At 39.8% G+C, this 22,698-nt stretch overlaps 1 protein-coding gene across 9 annotated transcripts in view; it reads left to right on the top strand.

Annotated features, from left to right (window-relative positions):
• The window catches only part of VEPH1 (ventricular zone expressed PH domain containing 1), a 242,823-nt gene that overhangs the window by 21,124 nt on the left and 199,001 nt on the right, over positions 1 to 22,698 (top strand). For all 9 annotated transcript variants that reach the window (XM_004755625.3, XM_004755627.3, XM_013057757.2 and 6 more), the window contains exons 3-4: positions 9,557 to 9,772; positions 21,290 to 21,464. In XM_004755625.3, coding sequence (XP_004755682.1) covers positions 9,557 to 9,772; positions 21,290 to 21,464 — 391 coding nt within the window. The remainder of the gene's footprint in view (positions 1 to 9,556; positions 9,773 to 21,289; positions 21,465 to 22,698) is intronic.

Below are 22,698 nucleotides of genomic sequence, written 5' to 3'. Positions count from 1 at the left end.
ATTATATATCCTACTTCTTCTTCATCCATTCATCTGTTGATGGACATGTAGGTTCTTTCCATAGTTTGGCTATTGTGGACCTTGCTGCTATAAACATTCGGGTGCATGTGCCCCTCTATGGTGATCTCCTGTCTCCTTTTCTGTCTTAGGTGGTTTTCATTAAACGCAGCACTTGATTAAAAAAAAGGGGGGGGCACCTGGGTGGCTGAGTGGGTTAAAGCCTCTGCCTTTGGCTCAGGTCATGATCCCAGGGTCCTGGGATCGAGCCCCGCATCGGGCTCTCTGCTCAGCAGAGAGCCTGCTTCCTCCTCTCTCTCTGCCTGCCTCTCCGCGTACTTATGATCTCTGCCTGTCAAATAAATAAATAAAATCTTTAAAGTTGGAAAAGAGAAGGAGGATTCTTCTTACTAGAATTAACTGTCCTTTAAAAAATATATATATATATATATATTTTATATATATATATATATATATATAAAATATATATATATATATCCTTTGGCTATTCTAGGTCTTTTCTGGTTCCATATAAATTTTAGGATTATTTGTTCCATTTCTTTGAAAAAAATGGATGGGATTTTGAAAGGGATTGCAATAAATGTGTAGATTGCTTTAGGTAGCATAGGCATTTTCACTATGTTTGTATCTTTAGGGTAAATATTCAGTAGTGCAATTGTTGGGGTGTAGCTCTATTTTCAACTTTTTGAGGAACCTCCATGCTATTTTCCAGAGTGTTTGCACTGGCTTGCATTCCCACCAACAGTGGAGGAGGGTTCCCCTTTCTCCGCATCCTTGCCAACATCTGTCATTTCCTGACTTGTCAATTTTAGCCATTCTGACTGGTGTGAGGTGATATCTCATTGTGGTTTTGATCTATATTTCCCTGATGCTGAGTGATGTGGAGCACTTTTTCATGTGTCTGTTGGCCATCTGGATGTCTTCTTTGCAGAAATGTCTGTTCATGTCCTCTGCCCATTTCTTGATTGGATTATTTGTTCTTTGGGTGTTGCGTTTCCTAAGCTCCTTATAGATTGTGGATACTAGTCCTTTATCTGGTATGCCATTTACAAATATCTTCTCCCATTCTGTCAGTTGTCTTTTGGTTTTGTTAACTGTTTCTTTTGCTGTGCAAAAGCTTTTGATCTTGATGAAGTCCTAATAGTTCATTTTTGCCCTTGCTTCCCTTGCCTTTGGAAATGTTCCTAGGAAGATGTTGCTGTGGCCGAGGTCGAAGAGGTTGCTGCCTGTGTTCTCCTCAAGGATTTTGATGGATTCCTGTCTCACATTGAGCTCTTTCATCCATTTGGAGTCTATTTTTGTGTATGGTATAAGGAAATGGTCCAATTTCATTCTTCTGCGTGTGGCTGTGTATTTTCCCAGCACTATTTGTTGAAAAGACTGTCTTTTTCCCATTGGATATTCTTTCCTGCTTTGTTAAATATTAGTTGACCATAGAATTGAAGGTCTATTTCTGGGCTCTCTATTCTGTTCTATTGACTTATGTGTCTGTATTTGTGCCAGTACCATACTGTCTTGATGATGACAGCTTTGTAATAGAGCTTGAAGTCCAGAATTGTGATGCCACCAACTTTGGCTTTCTTTTTCAATATTCCTTTGGCTATTCGAGGTCTTTTCTGGTTCCATATAAATTTTAGGATTATTTGTTCCATTTCTTTGAAGAAAATGGATGGGATTTTGATAGGGATTGCATTAAATGTGTAGATTGCTTTAGGTAGCATAGGCATTTTCACAATATTTGTTCTCCCAATCCATGAGCAAGGAACATTTTTCCATTTCTTTGTGTCTTCCTCAATTTCTTTCATGAGTACTTTATAGTTTTCTGAGTATAGATTCTTTGCCTCTTTGGTTAGGTTTATTCCTAGGTATCTTATGGTTTTGGGTATAATTATAAATGGGATTGACTCCTTAATTTCTCTTTCTTCTGTCTTTCTGTTGGTGTATAGAAATGCAACTGATTCCTGTGCATTGATTTTATATCCTGATACTTTATTGAATTCCTGTATGAGTAATAAGCATTTTTGAGTGGAGTCTTTTGGGTTTTCTACATAAAGTATCATATCATCTGCAAAGAGTGATAGTTTGATTTCTTCTTTACTGATTTGGATGCCTTTAATTTCTTTATGTTGTCTGATTGCTGAGGCTAGGACTTCTAGTACTATGTTGAATGGCAGTGGTGATAATGGACATCCCTGCCGTGTTCCTGACCTTAGCGGAAAAGCTCTCAGTTTTTCTCCATTGAGAATGATATTTGCGGTGGGTTTTTCATAGATGGCTTTGACAATATTGAGGTATGTGCCCTCTCTCCCTACACTTTGAAAAGTTTTGCTCAGGAAGGGATACTGTACTTTGTCAAATGCTTTTTCAGCATCTATTGAGAGTATCATATGGTTCTTGTTCTTTCTTTTATTAATGTATTATATCACATTGATTGATTTGTGGATATTGAACCAACCTTGCATCCCTGGAATAAATCCCACTTGGTTATGGTGAATAATTCCTTTAATGTACTGTTGGATCCTATTGGCTAATATTTTGGTGATAATTTCACATCTGTGTTCATTAAGGATATTGGTCTGTAATTCTCTTTTTTGATGGGATCCTTGTCTGGTTTTGGGATCAAGGTGATGCTGGCCTCATCAAATGAGTTTGGAAGTTTTCCTTCCATTTCTATTTTTTGGAACAGTTTCAGGAGAATAGGAATTAATTTTTCTTTAAGTGTTTGGTAGAATTCCCCTGAGAAGCTGTCTGGCCCCAGGCTCCTGTTTGTTTGGAGATTTTTGATGACTGTTTCAATCTCCTTACTGGTTATGGGTCTGTTCAGGTTTTCTATTTCTCCTGGTTCAGTTGTGGTAGTTTATATGTCTCTAGAAATGTATCCATTTCTTCCAGATTGTTGAGTTTGTTGGTGGAGAGTTGCTCATAATATGTTCTTATAATTGTATTTCTCGGTGTTGGTTGTGATCTCTCCTCTTTCATTCATGATTTTATTTATTTGGGTCCTTTCTCTTTTCTTTTTGATAAGCCTGGCCAGGGATTTATTAATCTTATTAATTCTTTCAAAGAACCAGCTCTTAGTTTTGTTAATTTTTTTTCTGTTTTTTTTTGGGGGGGGGGGGGTTCTATTTCATTGATTTCTGCTCTGATTTTTATGATTTCTCTTCTCCTGCTGGGTTTAGGCTTTCTTTGTTGTTCTTTCTCCAGCTTCTTTAGATGTGGGGTTAGGTTACACAACCTTTCTTGTTTCTTGAGAAAGGCTTGTATCACTATATATTTTTCCTCTCAGGACCACCTTTGTTGTGTCCCACAGATTTTGAACCATTGTGTTTTCATTATCATTTGTTTCCATGAATTTTTTTCAATTTTTCTATAATTTCCTGGTTGACCCATTCATTCTTTAGAAGGATGCTGTTTAGTCTCCATGTATTTGGGTTCTTTCCAAATTTCCTCTTGTGATTGAGTTCTAACTTCAGAGCATTGTGGTCTGAAAATATGCAGGGAATGATCCCAATCTTTTGATACCAGTCGAGACCTGATTTATGACCTAGGATGTGGTCTATTCTGGAGAATGTTCCATGTGCACTTGAGAAGAATGTGTATTCTATTGCTTTAGGATGGAATGTTCTGAATGTATCTGTGCTGTCCATTTGATCCAGTGTGTCGTTTAAGGGATTTATTTCCTTGTTGGTCTTTTGCTTGGATGATCTGTCCATTTCAGTGAGGGTGGGTGTTAAAGTCTCCTACTATTATTGTATTATTGTCGATGTGTTTCTTTTATTTTGTTATTAATTGGTTTATATAGTTGGCTGCACCCATATTAGGGGCATAGATATTTAAAACTGTTAGATCTTCTTGTTGGACAGACCCTTTGAGTATGATATAGTGTCCTTTCTCATGTCTTATTACAGTCTTTGGCTTAAAATCTAATTGATCTGATATAAGGATTGCCACCCCAGCTTTCTTTTGATGTCCATTAGCATGGTAAATTGTTTTCCACCCCCTCACTTTAAATCTGGAGGTGTCTTTGGGTCTAAAATGAGTTTCTTGTAGACAGCATATTGATGGTTTGTTTTTTTTTTAATCCATTGTGATACCCTGTGCCTTTTGACTGGGGCATTTAGCCCATTTATTATATTCAGGGTAACTATTGAAAGAGATGAATTTAGTTTAATTGTATTGCCTGTAAGGTGAATATTACTGTATATTGTCTCTGTTCCTTTCTGATCTACTGCTTTTAGGCTCTCTCTTTGCTTAGAGGACCCCTTTCAATATTTCCTGTAGAACTGGTTTGGTGTTTACAAATTCTTTCAGTTTTTGTTTGTCCTGGAAGCTTTTTATCTATTTCTATTTTCAATGGCAGCCTAGCTGGGTATAGTATTCTTGGCTGCATGTTTTTCTTGTTTAGTGCTCTTACTATATCATGCCGGTCCTTTCCGGCCTACCAGTTCTCTGTGGATAAGTCCACTGCCAATCTAATATTTTTACCATTGTATGTTACAACTTCTTGTCCCGGGCTGCTTTCAAGATTTTCCCTTTGTCACTAAGACTTGTAAATTTTACTATTGGATGATGGGGTGTGGACCTATTCTTATTGATTTTCAAGGGGGCTCTTTGTACCTCCTGGATTTTGATGCTTGTTCCCTTTGCCATATTAGGGAAATTCTCTATAATAATTCTCTCCAATATACCTTCTGCTCCCCTCTTTCTCCTTCTTCTGGAGTCCCAATTATTCTAATGTTGTTTCATCTTATGGTATCACTTACCTCTCGAATTCTCCCCTTGTGTTCCAGTAGTTGTTTGTCTCTCTTTTGCTCAGCTTCTTTATTCTCTATCATTTGGTCTTCTATATCACTAATTCTCTCTTCCGCCTCATTTATCCTAGCAGTAAGAACCTCCATTTTTTATCGCACCTCATTAATAGCTTTTTAAATTTCAACTTGGTTACATTTTAGTTCTTTTATTTCTCCAGAAAGGGCTTTTATTTCTCCAGACAGGGATTCTCTAATATCTTCCATGCCTTTTTCAAGCCCGGCTAGAACCTTGAGAATTGTCATTCTGAACTCTAGATCTGACATATTACCAATGTCCATATTGATAAGGTCCCTAGCCTTTGGTACTGCCTCTTGGTTTTTTGGGGTTTTTTTGGGTTTTTTTTGTTTTGTTTTTGTTTTGGTTTTGTTTTTGTGTGTGTGTGTGTGTGTGTGGTGAGTTTTTCTGCCTTGTCATTTTATCCAGATAAGAATATATGAAGGAGAAAATGAAATACTAAAAGGGTGGCAAAGACCCCAGGAAAATGTGCTTTAAGCAAATTAGAAGAGACCCCAAATCATGGGGGGAAGAATGGGGGTAAAAAGAAGTTCAGGAAAAAGAATTAAAAAAAGAAAAAAAGAAAAAATGTAAAATATATATATATATTAGACTGGTGACTAGAACAGGGTCACCCACTTAATATTGGGAGTATTTTGGTCTCAGAAGAAACTACCTCTCAAAATTTTAAAAAATGAAAAACATATATAAAGGTAAACATGATGCAGGGATGGAATATAACTATAAAGATAAATTTTTTTTTTAACTTCTAAAAAAAGAGTTGATAAGATAAGTTGGTTGGGAGAATAAAGAAAAAGAAAGTGAAGAGAATTTGTTCAGGCTGGAGACTAGAACAAAGCCCTGTGCTAGATTTAAGGTGTATTTTGATCTATTAGAAGAAGTTGTACCCCAAAATGTTTTAGAACAAAAAACCCTATGTGTATACAAAAAATAAAGTTAGATAAAATGAAGAATAAATATGACTATAATAATGAAGTTCAAAAAAGATCTTTTTAAATGAAAGGTATTGTTAAGATAGACTAGTTAAAAAATGTTAAAAGAGGAAAGGGTAAATGTTAAAAAAATTAGCAGAAGAAAAAAAATAAAAAAATATTAATCAACTTTGCAAAGTAATTAGCAGAAGAAAAAAAAATATTAATCAACTTTGCAAAACTAAAGAACCATGGGGAGAATGCAATGAATTCCATGCTTTGCTTTCTCCTCCTCTGGAATTCTGCTGTTGTCTTTGCTAAGTGAACTTGGTCTTGGCTGGATTTCTTGTTGATCTTTTGAGGGAGGGGCCTGTTGTAGTGATTCTCAAGTGTCTTTCCCCGAGGCAGAATTGCACTACCCTTACCAGGGGATAGGCTAAGCAATCCCCTCAGGTTTGCTTTTGGGAGCTTTTGTTTTTCTGAATGCTTTCTATAGAGTTCTGGAGGATGGGAATGAAAGTACTGGCCTCCCAATCTCTGGCCGAGAGCTCAGGGTCCCACACCTCAGTGCACCCTCAGAGAAAAGCGTTCAATCACTCCCGTCTCCCTGGCCTCCACTGCGCTCTGAGCTCACACAGCCTGTGACCAAGCATCTCTGTCTCTGGCCCACAGCCCCGCCTGGAGTCTCTGACCCCACAGATCCCTGAGCTCCTCCAGGGGGCTCTCCCTGGATTTTGTAGGGTCCCCGTTTACAGAGCAGTCGCCTGTACCACAGATCATGGTTCAAGGTAACCCCAAGTTGAGAGCTCATTCCTTGGCTCCCTCATTGTAGCCAGCTTCCCCGCTCTAATACCTGTGAGCTCTATTATACTCAGACACCCCCAATCCTTCTGTGACCCCACGGGACATGGGGCCATACTGTCCCCATGTGCGCTTCACCCCAGCTTGGCCTCTGGAGTGATGTCCCTCAGTGGAGCAGACTTTTAAAAGTTCTGATTTTGTGCTCCATTGCTCCGCTGCTTGCCAGGAGCTGGCCCCTTCCTCCAAGGTCTATCTTCCCATCACTTTGGGTTCACTTCTCTGCCACTCCTACCTTTCAGAAAGTGGCCAATTTTCTGTTTCTAGAATTTCTTCTCTTCTTCTCTTTGATCTCCTGTTGGATTTGTAGGTGTCTGGAATGGATTGATAAGCTATCTAGCTGATCTCCTGCTACCTGATGTCATCTCAGCCTGCTATTTCTCTGCCATCTTGACTTCTCCCCTATAATATGCCGATTTTAAGGATTAGGCTACTGAGGTACAGAAAGATAAGTGGTTGCTCAAGATTTCAGAGCTGGTAAGAGCAGAATATGGCTCTGTGTGCAGACAAGAGTCCATACTTTTAACTGCTATGCTATGCTATCTCTCACAGAAGGGAAAGAGAAATGGTTCTCAAGATGTTTTCCTTCTTCTCTTCCAACTTCTACTCCTATGTCATTCCTATCACTAAGTGCTTTATTTCAGATGTTCCACATTCCCTTTTTCCAGTGGGCCATCCCCTGAAGACTCTTTAGAGCATAAGAAGTGTGAGTGGTTTATGGTTTATGGATAGTGATATGGAGGAGTGGTATCTGTGGCTCGGTGGGGGTGACCCTTCCCAGTAACTAGACTTGGAGGAACACAATGTGTGGATTTTTTATTTTCCCACCTTATAATTCGGTCTCCCCACTGCTGTAGGGTAAGTTACTTAAACGTTAACAATGACCAGGTTACTGTGAGTATGAATCTCTAAACCTACTTTGATAGGTTTGATATTAAATAGATCTAGTTCTCAGAAGTTACCGATTTTAATATGCATAGGTAATGATTCAAGTTTGAACTTGAACATGGACACATATGTATGCAGACATATATATTTTATAAGATCAGGGTGGCATATGATGAGTCAGGAAAACCCTAATTGCAAAGTTGATCCCCTGACAAAAATCTTTAGATTGGTCAATCACATCATTAGTTTGTTTTTTTTTTTTTTTTAATTTCCTTTGTCTTTTTGGATATTTGTTGAAGTAGTTAACAGCTTTTTGGGTTTTCAACCTTTTTTTGAGGAAACCTCCTTTTTGGAGAAAGCTTTTCTTCATGTCATATGTAGGGATTTAAATGTATAAATTGTCTCTAGTTAAAAAAATCTTTCCTTAGTAAAGTGGTATATCACAGGAAATTCTTAGCTCAATAGATTCACAGTAATATCAGCATTCATAACTGATGCACCTATGCCTAATATATTAATATGTTCACTGACATTGTGACCAGTGTGCACTGGTTTATCTTACAAACAGCTGTTTAACTCTTGTAGTTAGAAATCTTAGAATGAGAATATATACCTTTTGTTAAACAATCTTGCTGACACATTAATTTCTTCTGTATACTCCAGCTTCATTCCAGAATGCTTTCAGAATTCTCCATCAAAGCACTTCTCTTTTTAGTAGAAAACTGGAATTTTGTTGCTCGTGAACCAAGACACATATGTATGTCTTGTACTTTTCTTTTTTTTTTTTTTAGGATTCATTTATTTATTTGACAGACAGAAATCAAAAGGAGGCAGAGAGGCAGGCAAAGAGAAAGGAGGAAGCAGGCTCCCCGCTGAGCAGAGAGCCCCATGTGGGGCTCGATCCCAGGACCCTGAGCTGAAGGCAGAGGCTTTAACCTACTGAGCCACCCAGGTGCCCCTTAACCTTACTTCTGATCAGGAAATTCCAAGTAAAACAGCAATGAGATAACTGTTTTTCACTGATCAAATTATTAGCACAAATTAATAATACTCTGTGCTTACAAAGGCACAGTGGGGAAAACATGCTTTCACCCAGCTGATGGGAATATATATCAGATGACCTTTCTGGAAAATAGTATGACAGTATGTATCATGAGCCCTAGAAATGTTCCTGTCCTTTGTCCCAGAAATTTCCACTTCTGAAGACTCTGGCCATCGGTAATCTGAGCATGGAGAGGGCTTCGTGCATAAGATGTTTACTGCAGCATTAGATATGATAGCTAACCCAGATTGTCAGGGCTGGAGCTCGCAGTAGGACAGAGAAGCCCCCTCACTTCCCATCTCCCATCGCGCGTGGTGGTGTATGGATCAAATTGCTTCACTGCTCAATTATATTTTTGTTTTTGTCAGTCTGCCAGGCTATGGACAGACCAGTTTTCTGAATTAAAATCATGGGCCGATTTTTCACATTTAGATCTTGGATGGTCCTATTACCTCCCAATAAAGATGATTAGATATTTGAGGGACAATTAAATAGTTAAATAAAGGGAAATTTGGTTGGGGAAAGCTAACGTGGATTTGGTAGTTATTTGAACCAAAAAGAGAGAGCTGAAATGATGTATTCTGTTGTGTAGTAGGAGAGAGAGAATGTTTATGCCGGGAAATTGGAGGATGATTTGAAACATTTCACAAAAATCATTGAACTGTCAGAGGAAAAAAAGTCAACCCTGACCTGTAACAGACTTAGAAACTGAAACAGCCTGAAAATTAAACCCTACTTGGCAAGTGAATAATTAAGCTTCTTTGGACTCTCCCCGCTCCCTGGCTGTGGGTCTGTGACAGCAGGAACCTGCTCCGTTTCAGCACATTTGCATATCGCCTCCGTCCACCAGATTCTCATCTCCAAGGCAGAAGGCCCTCATTGTACTGGGGCTCACCCCTTAGCTCAGGGTACAGCACGCCCCTTTGCTAAGTGTATTAGCTGGCATGTTGTTGGTCCTTTCGACGAGAACTTTCCAGACTGTTATTTAACATGAAGGTTTTCTTTCAACTAGGATTACCAGACCAATAACAATGACCAGGCAGTGGTTGAAATCTGCATCACGAGAATCACAACAGCCATCAGAGAGACAGAGTCGATTGAAAAGCATGCAGAGGCCCTGGTGGGGCTCTGGGACTCCTGTCTGGAGCACAGCCTAAGACCCTCTGGGAAAGATGAAGACACTCCCCATGCAAAAATTGCTTCTGATATCATGAGTTGCATTTTACAGGTATGTCAGCGTTCACTATCACGCTGTTCGACACTGGCTTTGCAACTTCGGTGAAGTGGTATCTCTGAACCAAGAGCTAATGTTTCTCTAGCCCTCAGATCTGGGAAGAAGACCCCACAAATCATCAACAGCTGAGCCCTGCGGGGTTCTAGAGAGCCTCTTCTGTCTGTAGGACACACTGTGGGGAATTCAAAGTAATGCTGCAGGAAGCTCCAGTCTATTTAGACAGATAAGACACAGGCATATCTAAGCTTAAAATTAATGTATGCCAAGATCCAAATGATGAAAATTCAGAACAAAAAGACCTCTTTTATCCAAGCTGACCAAGAAGGGGTGGGGTCTGAACTGAGGGACCATGAACTTAGAATATGTGGAGAGAAGTGATTTAATCATTTTTACATGTACCACTATATGTATTGTGAATTTTCTGCGATGATAATATTTGCCTATTCTAACTGTGCCCAGCTGGCTCAGTTGGTAGAACGTGCAACTTGATCTCGGGATCATGACTTTGAGCCCCAAGTTGGACATGGGGCCTACTTAAAAAAAAAAAAAAAATCCTTTCTCTGGTATAAACATGAATTTGGAATTTGGGCTCAGCCAAAAACCAATTATATGATTGAAATGGTAGGGAGTCACTTAACTTCCTAAGCCACAGTTTCTTGCCTTAAAATACAGATGAGATGACATTGCCTAGGACAAATTTTACCAACCAGTAAATGTTGGTGCTGTTGATATGTGTTTTTCAAAAGAGGATTCAGTGGTCAAGTAAGTTTGGAAACACTAAATTCAATTTTTCTCTTTTGGGCTGTCATATGTTTCATAGTATATTAAAGGCTCTGAAAAGTCCTGCAATTAAGAAATCTCATTAATTTTGTTTAGTACAGTGTTGTTGATTCTGGTATGTCAGGAAACTTCCTTTTCCCTCCCTGTCCCCAACACAACATTTATGAATACCCCTCAAGACTATGGTTTCTGAGCCCAGTTTAGGAAATTCTGATTATGTGGGAGTGTTTAGCACTGCATGTGACATCTAATATTAGCCTCCTTTCTTCTTTCCTTCTTCCTCTTCTTCCTCCCCCTCCTCCTTTCTCTCCACCCCCACCCCCCTCCAACTTCCCCTCTCCCCTTCTCCTCCCCTTCTCCCCCTCCCCTTCCTCTTCACAGCTGTCTATACTGAAGTGGACCATATTCCATTTTGTCTGTCTAGACCAGACAATGGTCTACTGAAAAAAAAAAAAAATGATTCTACATACTCTGTCACTCTGTTTTTTCTTTGTCCCCAGGGTTAAGGATAGGAGGGAAGGAAATGGGGATTTCGTCAAAGTTAGTGAAAGATCAATGCTGCAAAGACCTAATACATCTGTTCTTCACTGATTATCTTAAATATGTTATTGATGTTCATCAGAGACATAGATTATCTTACTCCAAAATGCCTTTCCACAGACATCAGACAGAAATTCACAAATTATCCATATTCCCCAGCTCCTACTGTGATTTCAAAACTATTGGTTTGGACTCTAGAGCGGTGCTATCCAATAGAAATGGAAGGTAATCTATAAACCTAAGCCACATATATAATTTCAAATTTTGTAATTTGAAACATAAAAGCCACATTGTAATTTCAAATTTTCAAATTTTCAAAATTTCACATTAAAAAGAAAAAGAACTGATGAAATCCATTTGATAATATATTTTCCTTAACCTAGTATATCCAAAAAATTATTTCAATGCATGATGTAAAAGGAGATATTATACTTTTGTTGTATACAAGTCTTATAAATCTGGTGTGTGTTTTAGCACATGTTACTTTGAAGCGATCACATTTCATGTGCTCAGTTGCTTCCCATGGGTCGTGGTTCCTGTGTCAGCACAGTTCTAGAGAGTCAGGAGGTCTTTCTGGGTGGAGACCACATTTGAAAAGGGTTATGAACCATGAGCAATGATTTCAGCAGGTAGGATATATAGAGCAAGAGGACATTTCAAGCAGACAGAAGATTCCAAGCTTGTACAGAAGTCCAGATTTGTGCCCTAAGATCAAGGTCAAAGAGTTTTAAGCAGGCTGCCCTTCAAAAAGCCCCAATTTTAAACATAAGGGGGATGGTTCATTCTGGGCAAAGACATTAGATCTCCTACTTAAGAAAGGGGCATACACAAACGATGAATCATGGAGGGCTACATCAAACAGTAATGAAGTACTGTATGGTGACTAACATAAGAGTAAAATAAATTTTTGAAAAGGGGGAGGTTGAAGATGGGGGTAAATAAAAATGTAATTTCATGCTGATCAGTGACTCCAAGGAAATGAATCTGTAGGGTTGTCAAGAGCAGGACCCGAAGCACAGGCACGGATATTTTGGGAAGGGACAGTGGACAGGGCTTCCGAGTAAGCCTCTTGGTTGAGAGGGACAAGTGAGTCACAGAAAGGGGTGACTCCAGCCTGAAGGGCCAGTGTGGGCACAGGCTGTTCATTGTGCACCCTCCGAGGAAGCAAAAGGTATTAAAATGGAAGGCAGGGAGCCCTAAAGGCAAACTTGCTTTTTGGCCAAGTTCAGTCATTTGTGCAGGCCACCCCTGGGGATATGGTTCCAGAAAGTTAGCCCTAGGATCCGAAGTCAAGGCTGTGGTTGCAGCTTTGCTGTGTAGCTTTGATCAAATTTTAAGGGAAAATTTTTGGCCTGTGGTAAATATCGAAAACACGATTTTGTACTACATGTAATTTCGGATCTTGTGGGAACCATGTAGAAATCCAGATGACTCATATTCTGCTCTATTTTTTTCAATAAAATAAAACAGTAGATCAACTTTAAAGCCAACCACTTAGCATTTTGAGCTTACACAAAAACAAAAAAATAACAAAACAAAAAAGGAAGAGTGATTCCTTCTCTAGTCATTTACCTCTGTCAGATAAGCAATGCCAGAATCACACTATCAAGCACAGACCTACCCGTTCTTCCCACATCCTTGACCATTTTAACTTCATTTTTTTTTCTCCTGGCCATTTCACTATCATTTCAGGCTAAATATGTTCCCACACACAGAACCTTCCTTTTTTCCCCACATTGCTTTTTTAGATTTTTTTTTTATTTTTTATTTATTTGACAGAGAGAGATCACAAGTAGGCAGAGAGGCAGGCAGAGAGAGGAGGAAGCAGGCTCCCCGGTGAGCAGAGAGCCCGATGCGGGACTCGATCCCAGGACCCTGAGATCATGACCTGAGCCGAAGGCAGCGGCTTAACCCACTGAGCCACCCAGGGGCCCCTCCCCACATTGCTTTTTTAACCCACTTCAGGTGACTCCTTCCTTTTCTACTTTTAATTAGTAATTATATATTTTGTTCTCTCTTTTCTTGGCCCCTATGTTCATGAACTTGGCACATTTACCTTAAAGTAGTTTTTAAAATTCCAGTATTTGCCTTCTATACATTCTTCTGTACAGAATCAGTACCTGTGTGATATGTACCTGTGAGTTCTGCTTTCTTTTGCCTACCCCATGTCCATAAGCAAGTCTCACAACCTGTCCTTGACAAAACAGAGGATGAACCAGATGATCTCTTAGCTTCCTTTCTGGTCTAAAATTCTAACTCCTGCAGGAGATGCGAGAGGTAGAATAGCAAAGAGATTTGGAGCTTAAGGGCCTTTAAGTCAAATGTTCTTGGTCTTCAATAAATGAGAGCTTGGCAAGTTATTTTATCTTTCAGTTCTGTCTTCTGTAAAATGGGCATAGCTCCACATGCTGCTGGTGAGAACCATCCTTTATTAGAAAAGCAATCTCCATTTGTGGTCTGGCCACAGATGTACATATTTCCTACCATAGCTTCCTCCAACCAGGTTGCTCTGTGGAGTTGACCAATGCCTATTTCTTTGTTTCTAGAAAAATCCTGAAAGGGAAGATACTCCCTGTAAGGCCCATTGCATTCTAGGAGCCATTCAAACCTGGGGAGGGTTGAAGAAAATAAAAAAAATACTGCAAGGAGGCTGTAATTATTGACAGAGCTGAGGTCCTAGAATGAAATTCTAGCTTGAACTGACAGGCCAACCATGATGAGGTTGAGAGTCAGTGCCTGGTTTTACTAGCTAAGGTGGTTAGAGCATCTTTACCAACCAAACTGCTTTACAGAGCTGTTGCCAAGTAAGCTCAGCATCTCCTCTCTTTCTCCATTTCTGCTTGTGTTGGTGATGACTGTATGAAGAAAGGGATAGATAGCTAAAGGGGGTTGTCTGGAGGCAGGAGAGAAGAATCACAATAGTCTTCATGTTCACAGTTGGATCTCTTATTTTTCCTTTTTTTTGTAGATGGACCAACTATCCCTTCGCCTTGATTCCACATTTTAATTTTCTAATTTCCTCTTCAGTTAATGATGGATAAGATTCACAGTCTGTTGCTGGCTGGTATTGCATGTGAAGTGCCTTGGACATTTTTTAGAGCATTTCCTTTGTAGCTCCTGGGGGCAGAATGGGTGACCTTGACCAAGAAGTTTATTCAGTAGGCAATTACAACTCTACCATTTACTTGCAGTGTGATCTTGGGCAGTTCTACCTTTCGGTGCCTTGCTTTCCTCATCTGTAAAATGCTGCAGCTGCCTCATGAGTTTTTGTGAGGATTACATTGTCATTAGATAATAGACATAAAATATTTGGGACGCAGGAAATGCGGCATGAGTAACGATTCTTGTTGGCATACTCTAAAATAGCACTCAGTGCTTCCTAACAAGCTATTCATTTAGGTATTTATTTTAGCCATTGTTCATTGCTTGTTTCCCCCTCCCCAAAAGAGAAGCTCTGTTTTACTGATGATCTTAGCACCTAGAATAGCAAATAACACATAGTAAGTGCTCAAAATAATATTCATTGAATGAAGGAATGAATGATTGAATAGATCAGGAGATGTGGCTGCCCTCTGGATTCTGCAGAACAGCTATGTTTCTCTCTAGAATGAGTCCTAGTACTTTCTCTCAGTTAATGCCACACAAGCCCATGGCAAAAAAAAAAAAAAAAAAAAAATGGGAGGAGACTGGGACACAACCTCCCAGGTTACTGAGACCCACTCTTTTATTACCTGTCTGAAAATCCAGTGGGAAAATTTAGGTGTATGTGCCATTTAGATTTTATATATGCCTATGCTGCTAAGAACCAAGCAATTTATATAAAAATCCAAAATTTGCTTGTTTGATTATCTGATCAGTGATGCAGGGTGAAAAGCCATAAAACAGTGATTTTAATAAATGACACTTAATATTTCTTGAGATTACTCTTTTATGGCTTTTAGTTGAATTCAAAGTCCAAGAGCCAAAGAGCTTTTTAGTTGCTATCATCTCAGGCAGATATCTCTTTTACTTCGCTTTATTCTTTTCAATTCTGAAACTCCGGGAAATGTTCCCAAAGCACATGTTTTCAAAAGGAAAACCTCCACCAAAAGCTCAAATTGGTGCTAATCTAGTTAAGAAATATAATTCTTGGCATCCGTAGAACAAAGACCTTTTGTTCTGCTTTTATAGCTAAAAATAACCGTCCCCATGAGCAAGTCTTTATATCTACCCTGTACCTCACTGAGTGTGTTCCCCGAGTACTGGGCACTGAGTTGTAGGTAAGATGATACACATACCAATAAGCTCACATCTGCACCGAGGGGCAAGGGCCATCGTAAGCTTCTGTAGTAACAGCTGCTATTAATGTGGTTTGTTTGTACAAGTGATCATTGGGTTTTCTCTGTGTGTGTACCATTAGCATTTCTGTGATCTAAATAATCTTAAAGATAACAAATTCATGGGCCTGAGATGACTGGAGAGTGAAACTCAGCCATTAGAAGGAGGTTGGATGGTACCTGCTAGGTCCATGGGACCTGTGTCTTTCTAGCCTCTTCTTGGCCACCCAGGCCCTTGCTCATACCCCGTTTCTGTTATCAGTGCCCATGGCTTCTTGATACACTAGAAATGGCCTAGATGCTAGTTAGAGATTGAAAGCTTTTGGTAGTAATTCCTTGGTGTTCAAACAAGCGATGTGCTCTTTGCTTAATGTTTTACTCCTCCTGTCATTTGAAAGATTTCCAGATGACATATGTGAGAGGAAAATAGAAAAATTGAGTGTGTTGAAGTTTTGTTTTGCTTTTTAATTATGACATTATACTTTTATTTTATTTGACTTTTATTATTTATCTAGTTTTATTAATTTCAGAGGTTGAATTTAGTGGTTCATCAGTTGCATATAACATCCAATGCTCATTACATCACATGCCCTCCTTAATGCCTATCATCCAATTACCCCATCCCCACCCATTTCCTCCAGCAACCCTCAGTTTGTTTCCTAGAGTTCACCATCTCTTATGGTTTGCCTCCTTATTTTGATCTTTTTTTTTTTCCTTCCCTTCCCCTATGTTCATCTGTTTTGTGTATTAAATTCCACATACGAGTGAAATCATATGATAATTGTCTCTCTCTGACTGACTTATTTCACTTAGCGTTATACCCTCCAGTTCCATTCATGTCATTGTAAATGGTAAGATTTCATCCTTTTTGATGGCTGAGTAATATACGTGTGTGTGTGTGTGTGTGTGTGTGTGTGTACATACACACAACTTCTTCTTTATCCATTCATCTGTCAATGGACATCTGGGCTCTTTCCATACTTTGGCAGTTGTGGACATTGCTGCCATAAATATCGGGGTGCATGTGCCCCTTCAAATCATAAATAAATACCTGGTAGTATTTGGATAAATACTTTGGATATTTATATTTGGATAAATACCTGGTAGTGCAATTGCTGGGTCAGAGGGTAGCTCTATTTTTAACTTTTTGAAGAACATCCATACTGTTTTCCAGAGTGGCTGCACCAGTTTGCATTCCCATCAACACTGTAAGAAGGTTCCCCTTTCTCTATATCCTCTCCAACACTTGTTGTTTTCCTCAGAAAACATTTGTTGTTTTCCTCAGTTTCCTATTTTAGTCATTCTCATGGGTGCAAAGTGGTATCTCATTGTGGTTTTGATGTCTTCTTTGGAGAAATGTTTGTTTATGTCTTCTGCCCATATCTTGACTGGATTTTTTTGGGTGTAGAGTTTGTTAAGTTCTTTATAGATTTTGTATACTAGCCCTTTATCTGACAAAACATATGCAAATATGTTCTCCCATTCAGTAGGTTGCCTTTTAGTTTTGTTAACTGTTTCCTTTGCTGTACAAAAGCTTTTTATCTCCATGAAGGCCCAGTAGTTCATTTTTGCCTTCATTTCCCTTGCCTTTGGAGGTGTGTCTAGCAAGAAGTTGCTGTGGCTGATGTCAAAGAGGTGGCTGCATGTGCTCTCCTCTAGGATTTTGATGGATTCCTTTCTCACGTCGAGGGCTTTCATCCATTTTGAGTTTATCTTTGTGTGTGGTATAAGAAAATGGTCCATTTTCTTTCTTCTGCATTTTTTAAAATATACTGTCATTATTAAAAAACAATGGCATTACAGTTTTTAAAAAATTTTACACATTTCACTTAGAATCACACTTCAAAGACTTTCACGGTTGCCTACTATTTTTCTCTAGAACATCTAGAGTTGTAAGAAGAATATGATGGAATTGGTTAAGACAGCCTGTTCTTTCATGGTTGCTGGCAAACATTAGCTCACCCCCAACGTTTAAAAATATCAGTTGCTGCAAGTACTGATTTTCATTGGTCTTTCACAGTCTGTGTTCACAATTAGTTGGAACATGAGTTATACTCCCCAATGCTGCCATCTGTGGTTTCTAAGCAAGTTATAGGTAAATGTGCTTGGAGATGTATTCCTCTAATGGGAGATGTATTCCTCTAATGGGAGACAGCTGCAAGCTGTCCTTGACTAAAGGCTCAGAGTAGATAAAGTAACCCTGGGCACAAAGTTCTTTGTTGGAAAGCTCTGAGAGGAATTGTGTGATTGTGTTCCACTCTCAAAACCAGGGCTTTGATTAGCCATGGCAGGGATAAAGATGTGTCATCTCAAAGTTAAACTAGCAAAAATCTATGCATGATGGAAAGATTGGCTGTCTGTAGGGGCAACCTAAAAATTGTATAGGTGAGACTGAAGGGTTTGGGGAATACCCAAATGCTATAATTGAGGTAACTTAAGTACTACCTCAAGGGAGCAGGGCTAGAATAAGATTATAAAGAGAAATAGAACAAATCAATTGGCCTTGCTAAACAACACCACTTCCTAAACATACTGTGAAGAATATGTCAACAAAAAGGAGGATGCTCAGTGGGGGGTCATTATTATGGCATAGTTAGCACAATTACCCAGTACTGTTTTGTGTGTGTGTTTGGAGGCAGTGGGTAGAGACTGAATCTCATGGATAGGAAAGTTCCAGTCAGTCACTAGAGATGGGGATTTGGTTATGGGGTAGGATTGTTATTTGAGTCGGGTTTCACCGTGGCAGGATGACATAACCCTCAGGATCTCTCTCTGCTCTTATCTGATTTTGTGCCCATCAGTGAGCATTCTGGTTAGTAATCTGGTTCCTGATATCCTCATAATGTGAAAGAGTCTGACCTAGGAAACACCCTCACTGTAGACGAGTAAACTGGCATGCCTGATTATGCACCAGGCTTTTGGAAATCCCTTGGTGTGAGTTAGCATCAGTGGATCCAAACAATTCTGTCTGGCCTGACTAAGCACACACTCAGACTTCTAAAGCTGAAAGGCAGGGAGCAGCCAGCCTCCCAGGGAGGCCTCACAGCTCATCACATCAGTAATGGCCCAGTCCAATCAGGCCCAATTAAATTCACCAGGAGAGGAAATACTCAAGATAAAGTCAAAGCCTGGTATCAGAGAAGTCTGGCTGTAAGCCACGGTCCCAATAGTTAGACGCCATGAGGAACTCTAAGAAGGATAGGACCGAAACCTAGTGAGTGGAACAGCTACAGAAGCACAGGGTTTGTTACAAATGGATAGGGTCAGAACTTGCAAGATGGTTGACTTAACCGTGAGATACCAGGTTAGGTTTTTGAATACTGACTTTCTCTGCTCAGGAGTCAGATTGACCCTTGAATCTGGAAAATGGGTGGAACTACAGAAATGGATTAAGGCTTTGTTGGTCTGTTTTTGTTTCTAGGGACCAGGAGAGGGAAAAAGCTCAAGCACAAAAGAGTTAACTGACTCACTTAGGAAAATTGGGGACAAATATTGGCCTCAACACAGCCTAATGCATAGGGCACAAATGATGCCACCAGGACCTATTGTCTCTCAACATGTCTCTCAGAAGCATATTGCCTTGTATCTCATACAGAGTCTCTCCTACTGAGGTCACAATCTGGCAGTAGCTACTCTTGGTCTTCCATGCTCAACACTTTGGATTGAGTAGAAGAGAGAATCTCTTTCACAGAGCCCTTTAATGACTCCTTAACTGTAATTGGGTAACTTTCCCATTCTTGAACCTATCATCTGGACAAATGAAATGTGATTCTCTGCTTGGTCAATGTCTAAGTTGTTTGATGACCCCTGAAGCCAAAGGTGCAAATGCCCCCATTAGAAAGAAGTATCATGGCTGAATGGGTAAAGAAGATGTGGTATATATATATATATATATATATATATATATATATACACACACACACACACACACAATGGAATACTATGCAGCCAACAAAAATGAAATCTTGCTGTTTGCACTGATGTGGATGGAACTAGAGGGTATTATGCTAAGCGAAATAAGCCAGTCAGAGAAAGACAATTATCATATGATCTCACTGATAGGAGGAATTTGAGAAACAAGACAAACGATCATAAGGGAAGGGAGGGAAAAATGAAACAAGATGAAACCAGAGAAGGAGACAAGTCATAAGAGACTCTTAATCTCAGGAAACAAACTGAGGGTTGCTGGGGTTGTGGCACGGAGGGATAGGGTGGCTGGGTTATAGATATTGGGGAGAGTATGTGCTATGGTGAGTGCTGTGAATTGTGTAAGACTGATGAATCACAGACCTGTACCCCTGAAGAAATTAATACATTATGTGTTAATTAAAAAAAAAAAGTATCATGGCACCTTGGCCATAGAAGTAGGAATTGGCTAACAGGTGTGTAACAACTCACCTGCCCAGTCAGGGTAGAAAATGTCCAGAAAATGGATGACATTGGAGGTTCAGACCCATACTCAGCCATTGCTGGCAGCAATATGAACAAGAGACATAGAAGCAAATGGGCCCCCCACCTCCGTGCCTCCCTTTCTGTCACATTCTGTTCCGGATGACAGCTATCACAATATATTTATATTTTCTTCATTGGTTACTCAGTTTCTCAGATGTTTATTGAACGCCTACCCCAAACCTAGAATTGTGGGTGGTATTAGAGGGAGTAATTCACAGCTGGAAAGATATAAGCACTTTTCACATGAATGGTTACAGAAAAATAACTGCCTTTTATTTCTAATATAATAATATGAAGTCAAACATAGTGTACAGTGTGCAGCCTTTGCCTAATAGGCTAAAGGATGGGGTTGATGGTCAGAATAGTTGATGGCAGTGAAGAAAAATTCTTTAAAATATATATATATTTATTTAATTGTCAGAGAGAGAGAGAGAGAGAGAGAGCACAAGCTGAAGTAGTGGCAGGCAGAGGGAGAAGCAGGCTCCCCACTAAACAAGGAGCCTGACACAGGACTCAATTCCGGGACCCTGAGATCATGATCTGAGCTGAAGGCGGACACTCAACCCACTGAGCCACCCAGGCATCCCTAACCATTCATTTTTAAGGAAATAATTTATATTTTTAACTATTCCCTAATTAGGTGATTAAATGTTGATGACACTATTTTATATGTAAGGATATTGATGGCCAATCATAAAGTAAAACAAAAAGAGAATCATTTTAGGAGTCAGCATTTCTTTAGTTTTTAGTCTTATATTCATTCACTTTTTTCTTCTGAATCTCACTGACTGAGTTTTTAAGATACAGTCAGAAGGCACCTTGTTCAACATTCCTTAGGTTGTTAAATATAAATCTGAGGAGTTACTTTTGTCATCAATGATTCCTGATCACCTTAAGGATCAATTCCAAATTCCTTGTCATGGAATGCCAGATCTTTCTAAATCATGCCCCTTTCACTTCTCCTGTCCCTGTGCTCACTTCCCTACCCCAGCCTTCTCACAGGTACCGCACTCCCACTGTGCAAAACTATTCACAGTTCCAGTGGTGCCTGCTCTCTATCACCTCTTCTGTCTACCCCTTTCCTTGCCATCATGGAGCCATCTCCTCTTCATCCACCAGGTCCAGCTAAGACATCACTCCCTCCAGAAAGCTTTTGGACACCCTCCAGGACTGGGTTCTGTATTTCTTCTTTGTTCCCTCAGCATCCTGCACTTGCCTGTCTGTGCCCTCATCAGCCTATTCACTGCCTGTTTGCCTCCAAGTCTCCCCAGCAAGGACAAGAATCCCCAGAGGCCCCTATATAATGAAAACAGGGTGGGGCCCGTGTTTTCACAGCTGCATTCTGGAGATTAGCTCAATAAATATCTTTTGGATGATAAATAATGAACGACTTATTATTTGTTGCTTTCTTATGTTTCCTCAGAATTACAACCGGCCCCCTGTGATGGCATTAGCCATTCCCATCGCAGTGAAATTCCTCCACAGAAGCAACAAGGAACTATGCAGAAATATGTCCAACTACCTGTCCCTGGCTGCGATCACCAAGGCAGATCTCCTGGCTAATCACACAGACGTTATAGTAAAGAGCATACTCCAAGGTATGATACAATGGCTGAGCTTGGGGATGTTTTTTAGGAGTGGTTTTAAAGTATTTTCATGAACCATTTTAATGATTGGTGGAAAGGGGGGCCTAGAATATTGAGAGGTATGTTCGATCCTCTGCTGTGCCACTAGTTGACTGGTGAACAGGGGTGAGGTTTCTTGGGCTGGCTGAGTCCATGTCTCTCATCTTTACTGAAGAGATGAATTATTTGAACTCATAGGAGAGTTGTAAGCTCTCTCTCTTCCAACTCTGCGTCTGTCAATTTGGAGAATGGTGTTTACCATGCTTCTGATTACCTTGTCCAGCTACCATTTGTGGAGAACCTACCTGTCTGTACTGTGTGGAATGTGTCCATTATTCTCAGTGGGAGGTGGAAAACCACTTCTGCCTTTGGTTTCCAAAAGCAAGAAATGTTAGATAAAACACAGAAGAGAACAGGTGAAGACTTCTTAAATGTGAACAAGATTTGGGAATAATTTGTAATTGTGTTAGTTAAATTTACTGTAAAAAAATCAGATCAGGACATCTCTATTAATTGTTTCACATTTTCATGAAAGAGATCAAGTTAGTCCAATCAAAATATTCCCTTTGTCTTACTGTTTTTATTTTTCCCCCTCCTTTGGCTTCAGATCTATCAGAAACCATGTTTTTTTTTTCTTCTAATATTTTTTTATTTGGGGTCAGAGAACAGTATATGGTGTTATGTGATATGTGCCCAATGTCCCTAGTTCCCATTAACAAGAAAGTATGAGGTCCATGAGTATCCTGACCCAGATTTTACTGCCACATACCCCAGGTGCTCAAGTTGAATGTCAACTCTCCCAGACCAAGTATTTCTTAGAGTTTCGAAGGGTGTCCCACAAATGCTCTCTTTCTGGGTATCCAGACCAGTCCATAAACCCATGCTGTTATCGTCTCCATGCTTCCTGGCATGGCTTATGGTGGTGTCCACTTACACCACCCGAAGCCCAGCAAACTCTGTGGCTGCTACCCCTGAAGCTTCAGGATCCACCCGTCCTCAGTACACTCATTTCATGTGGCAGCCTGAGGCAGGATGGGAGGTAGTGGGGGGGGGGCACCTGTCTCCTTCCTTGGTGTTACACTTTGATACGCTCCAGAGTGGGGTTGCTTAGCTCTCAATACCAACTTGTTCCCAAGTTTGCAGTAAAATGTATCCTTCTGTTCTAAAATGTTCTCTCTCTTTTGTGGGCTCACCTATCCAGCTAAGA

The sequence above is a fragment of the Mustela putorius genome, unplaced genomic scaffold, assembly GCF_011764305.1.
Source record: "Mustela putorius furo isolate JIRA1106 unplaced genomic scaffold, ASM1176430v1.1 tig00003834_pilon_pilon_pilon, whole genome shotgun sequence".
Classification (NCBI taxonomy): domain Eukaryota; kingdom Metazoa; phylum Chordata; class Mammalia; order Carnivora; family Mustelidae; genus Mustela; species Mustela putorius.
Note: the sequence above shows the minus strand (reverse complement) of the source record. Positions and strands in the feature narration are given on the sequence as shown.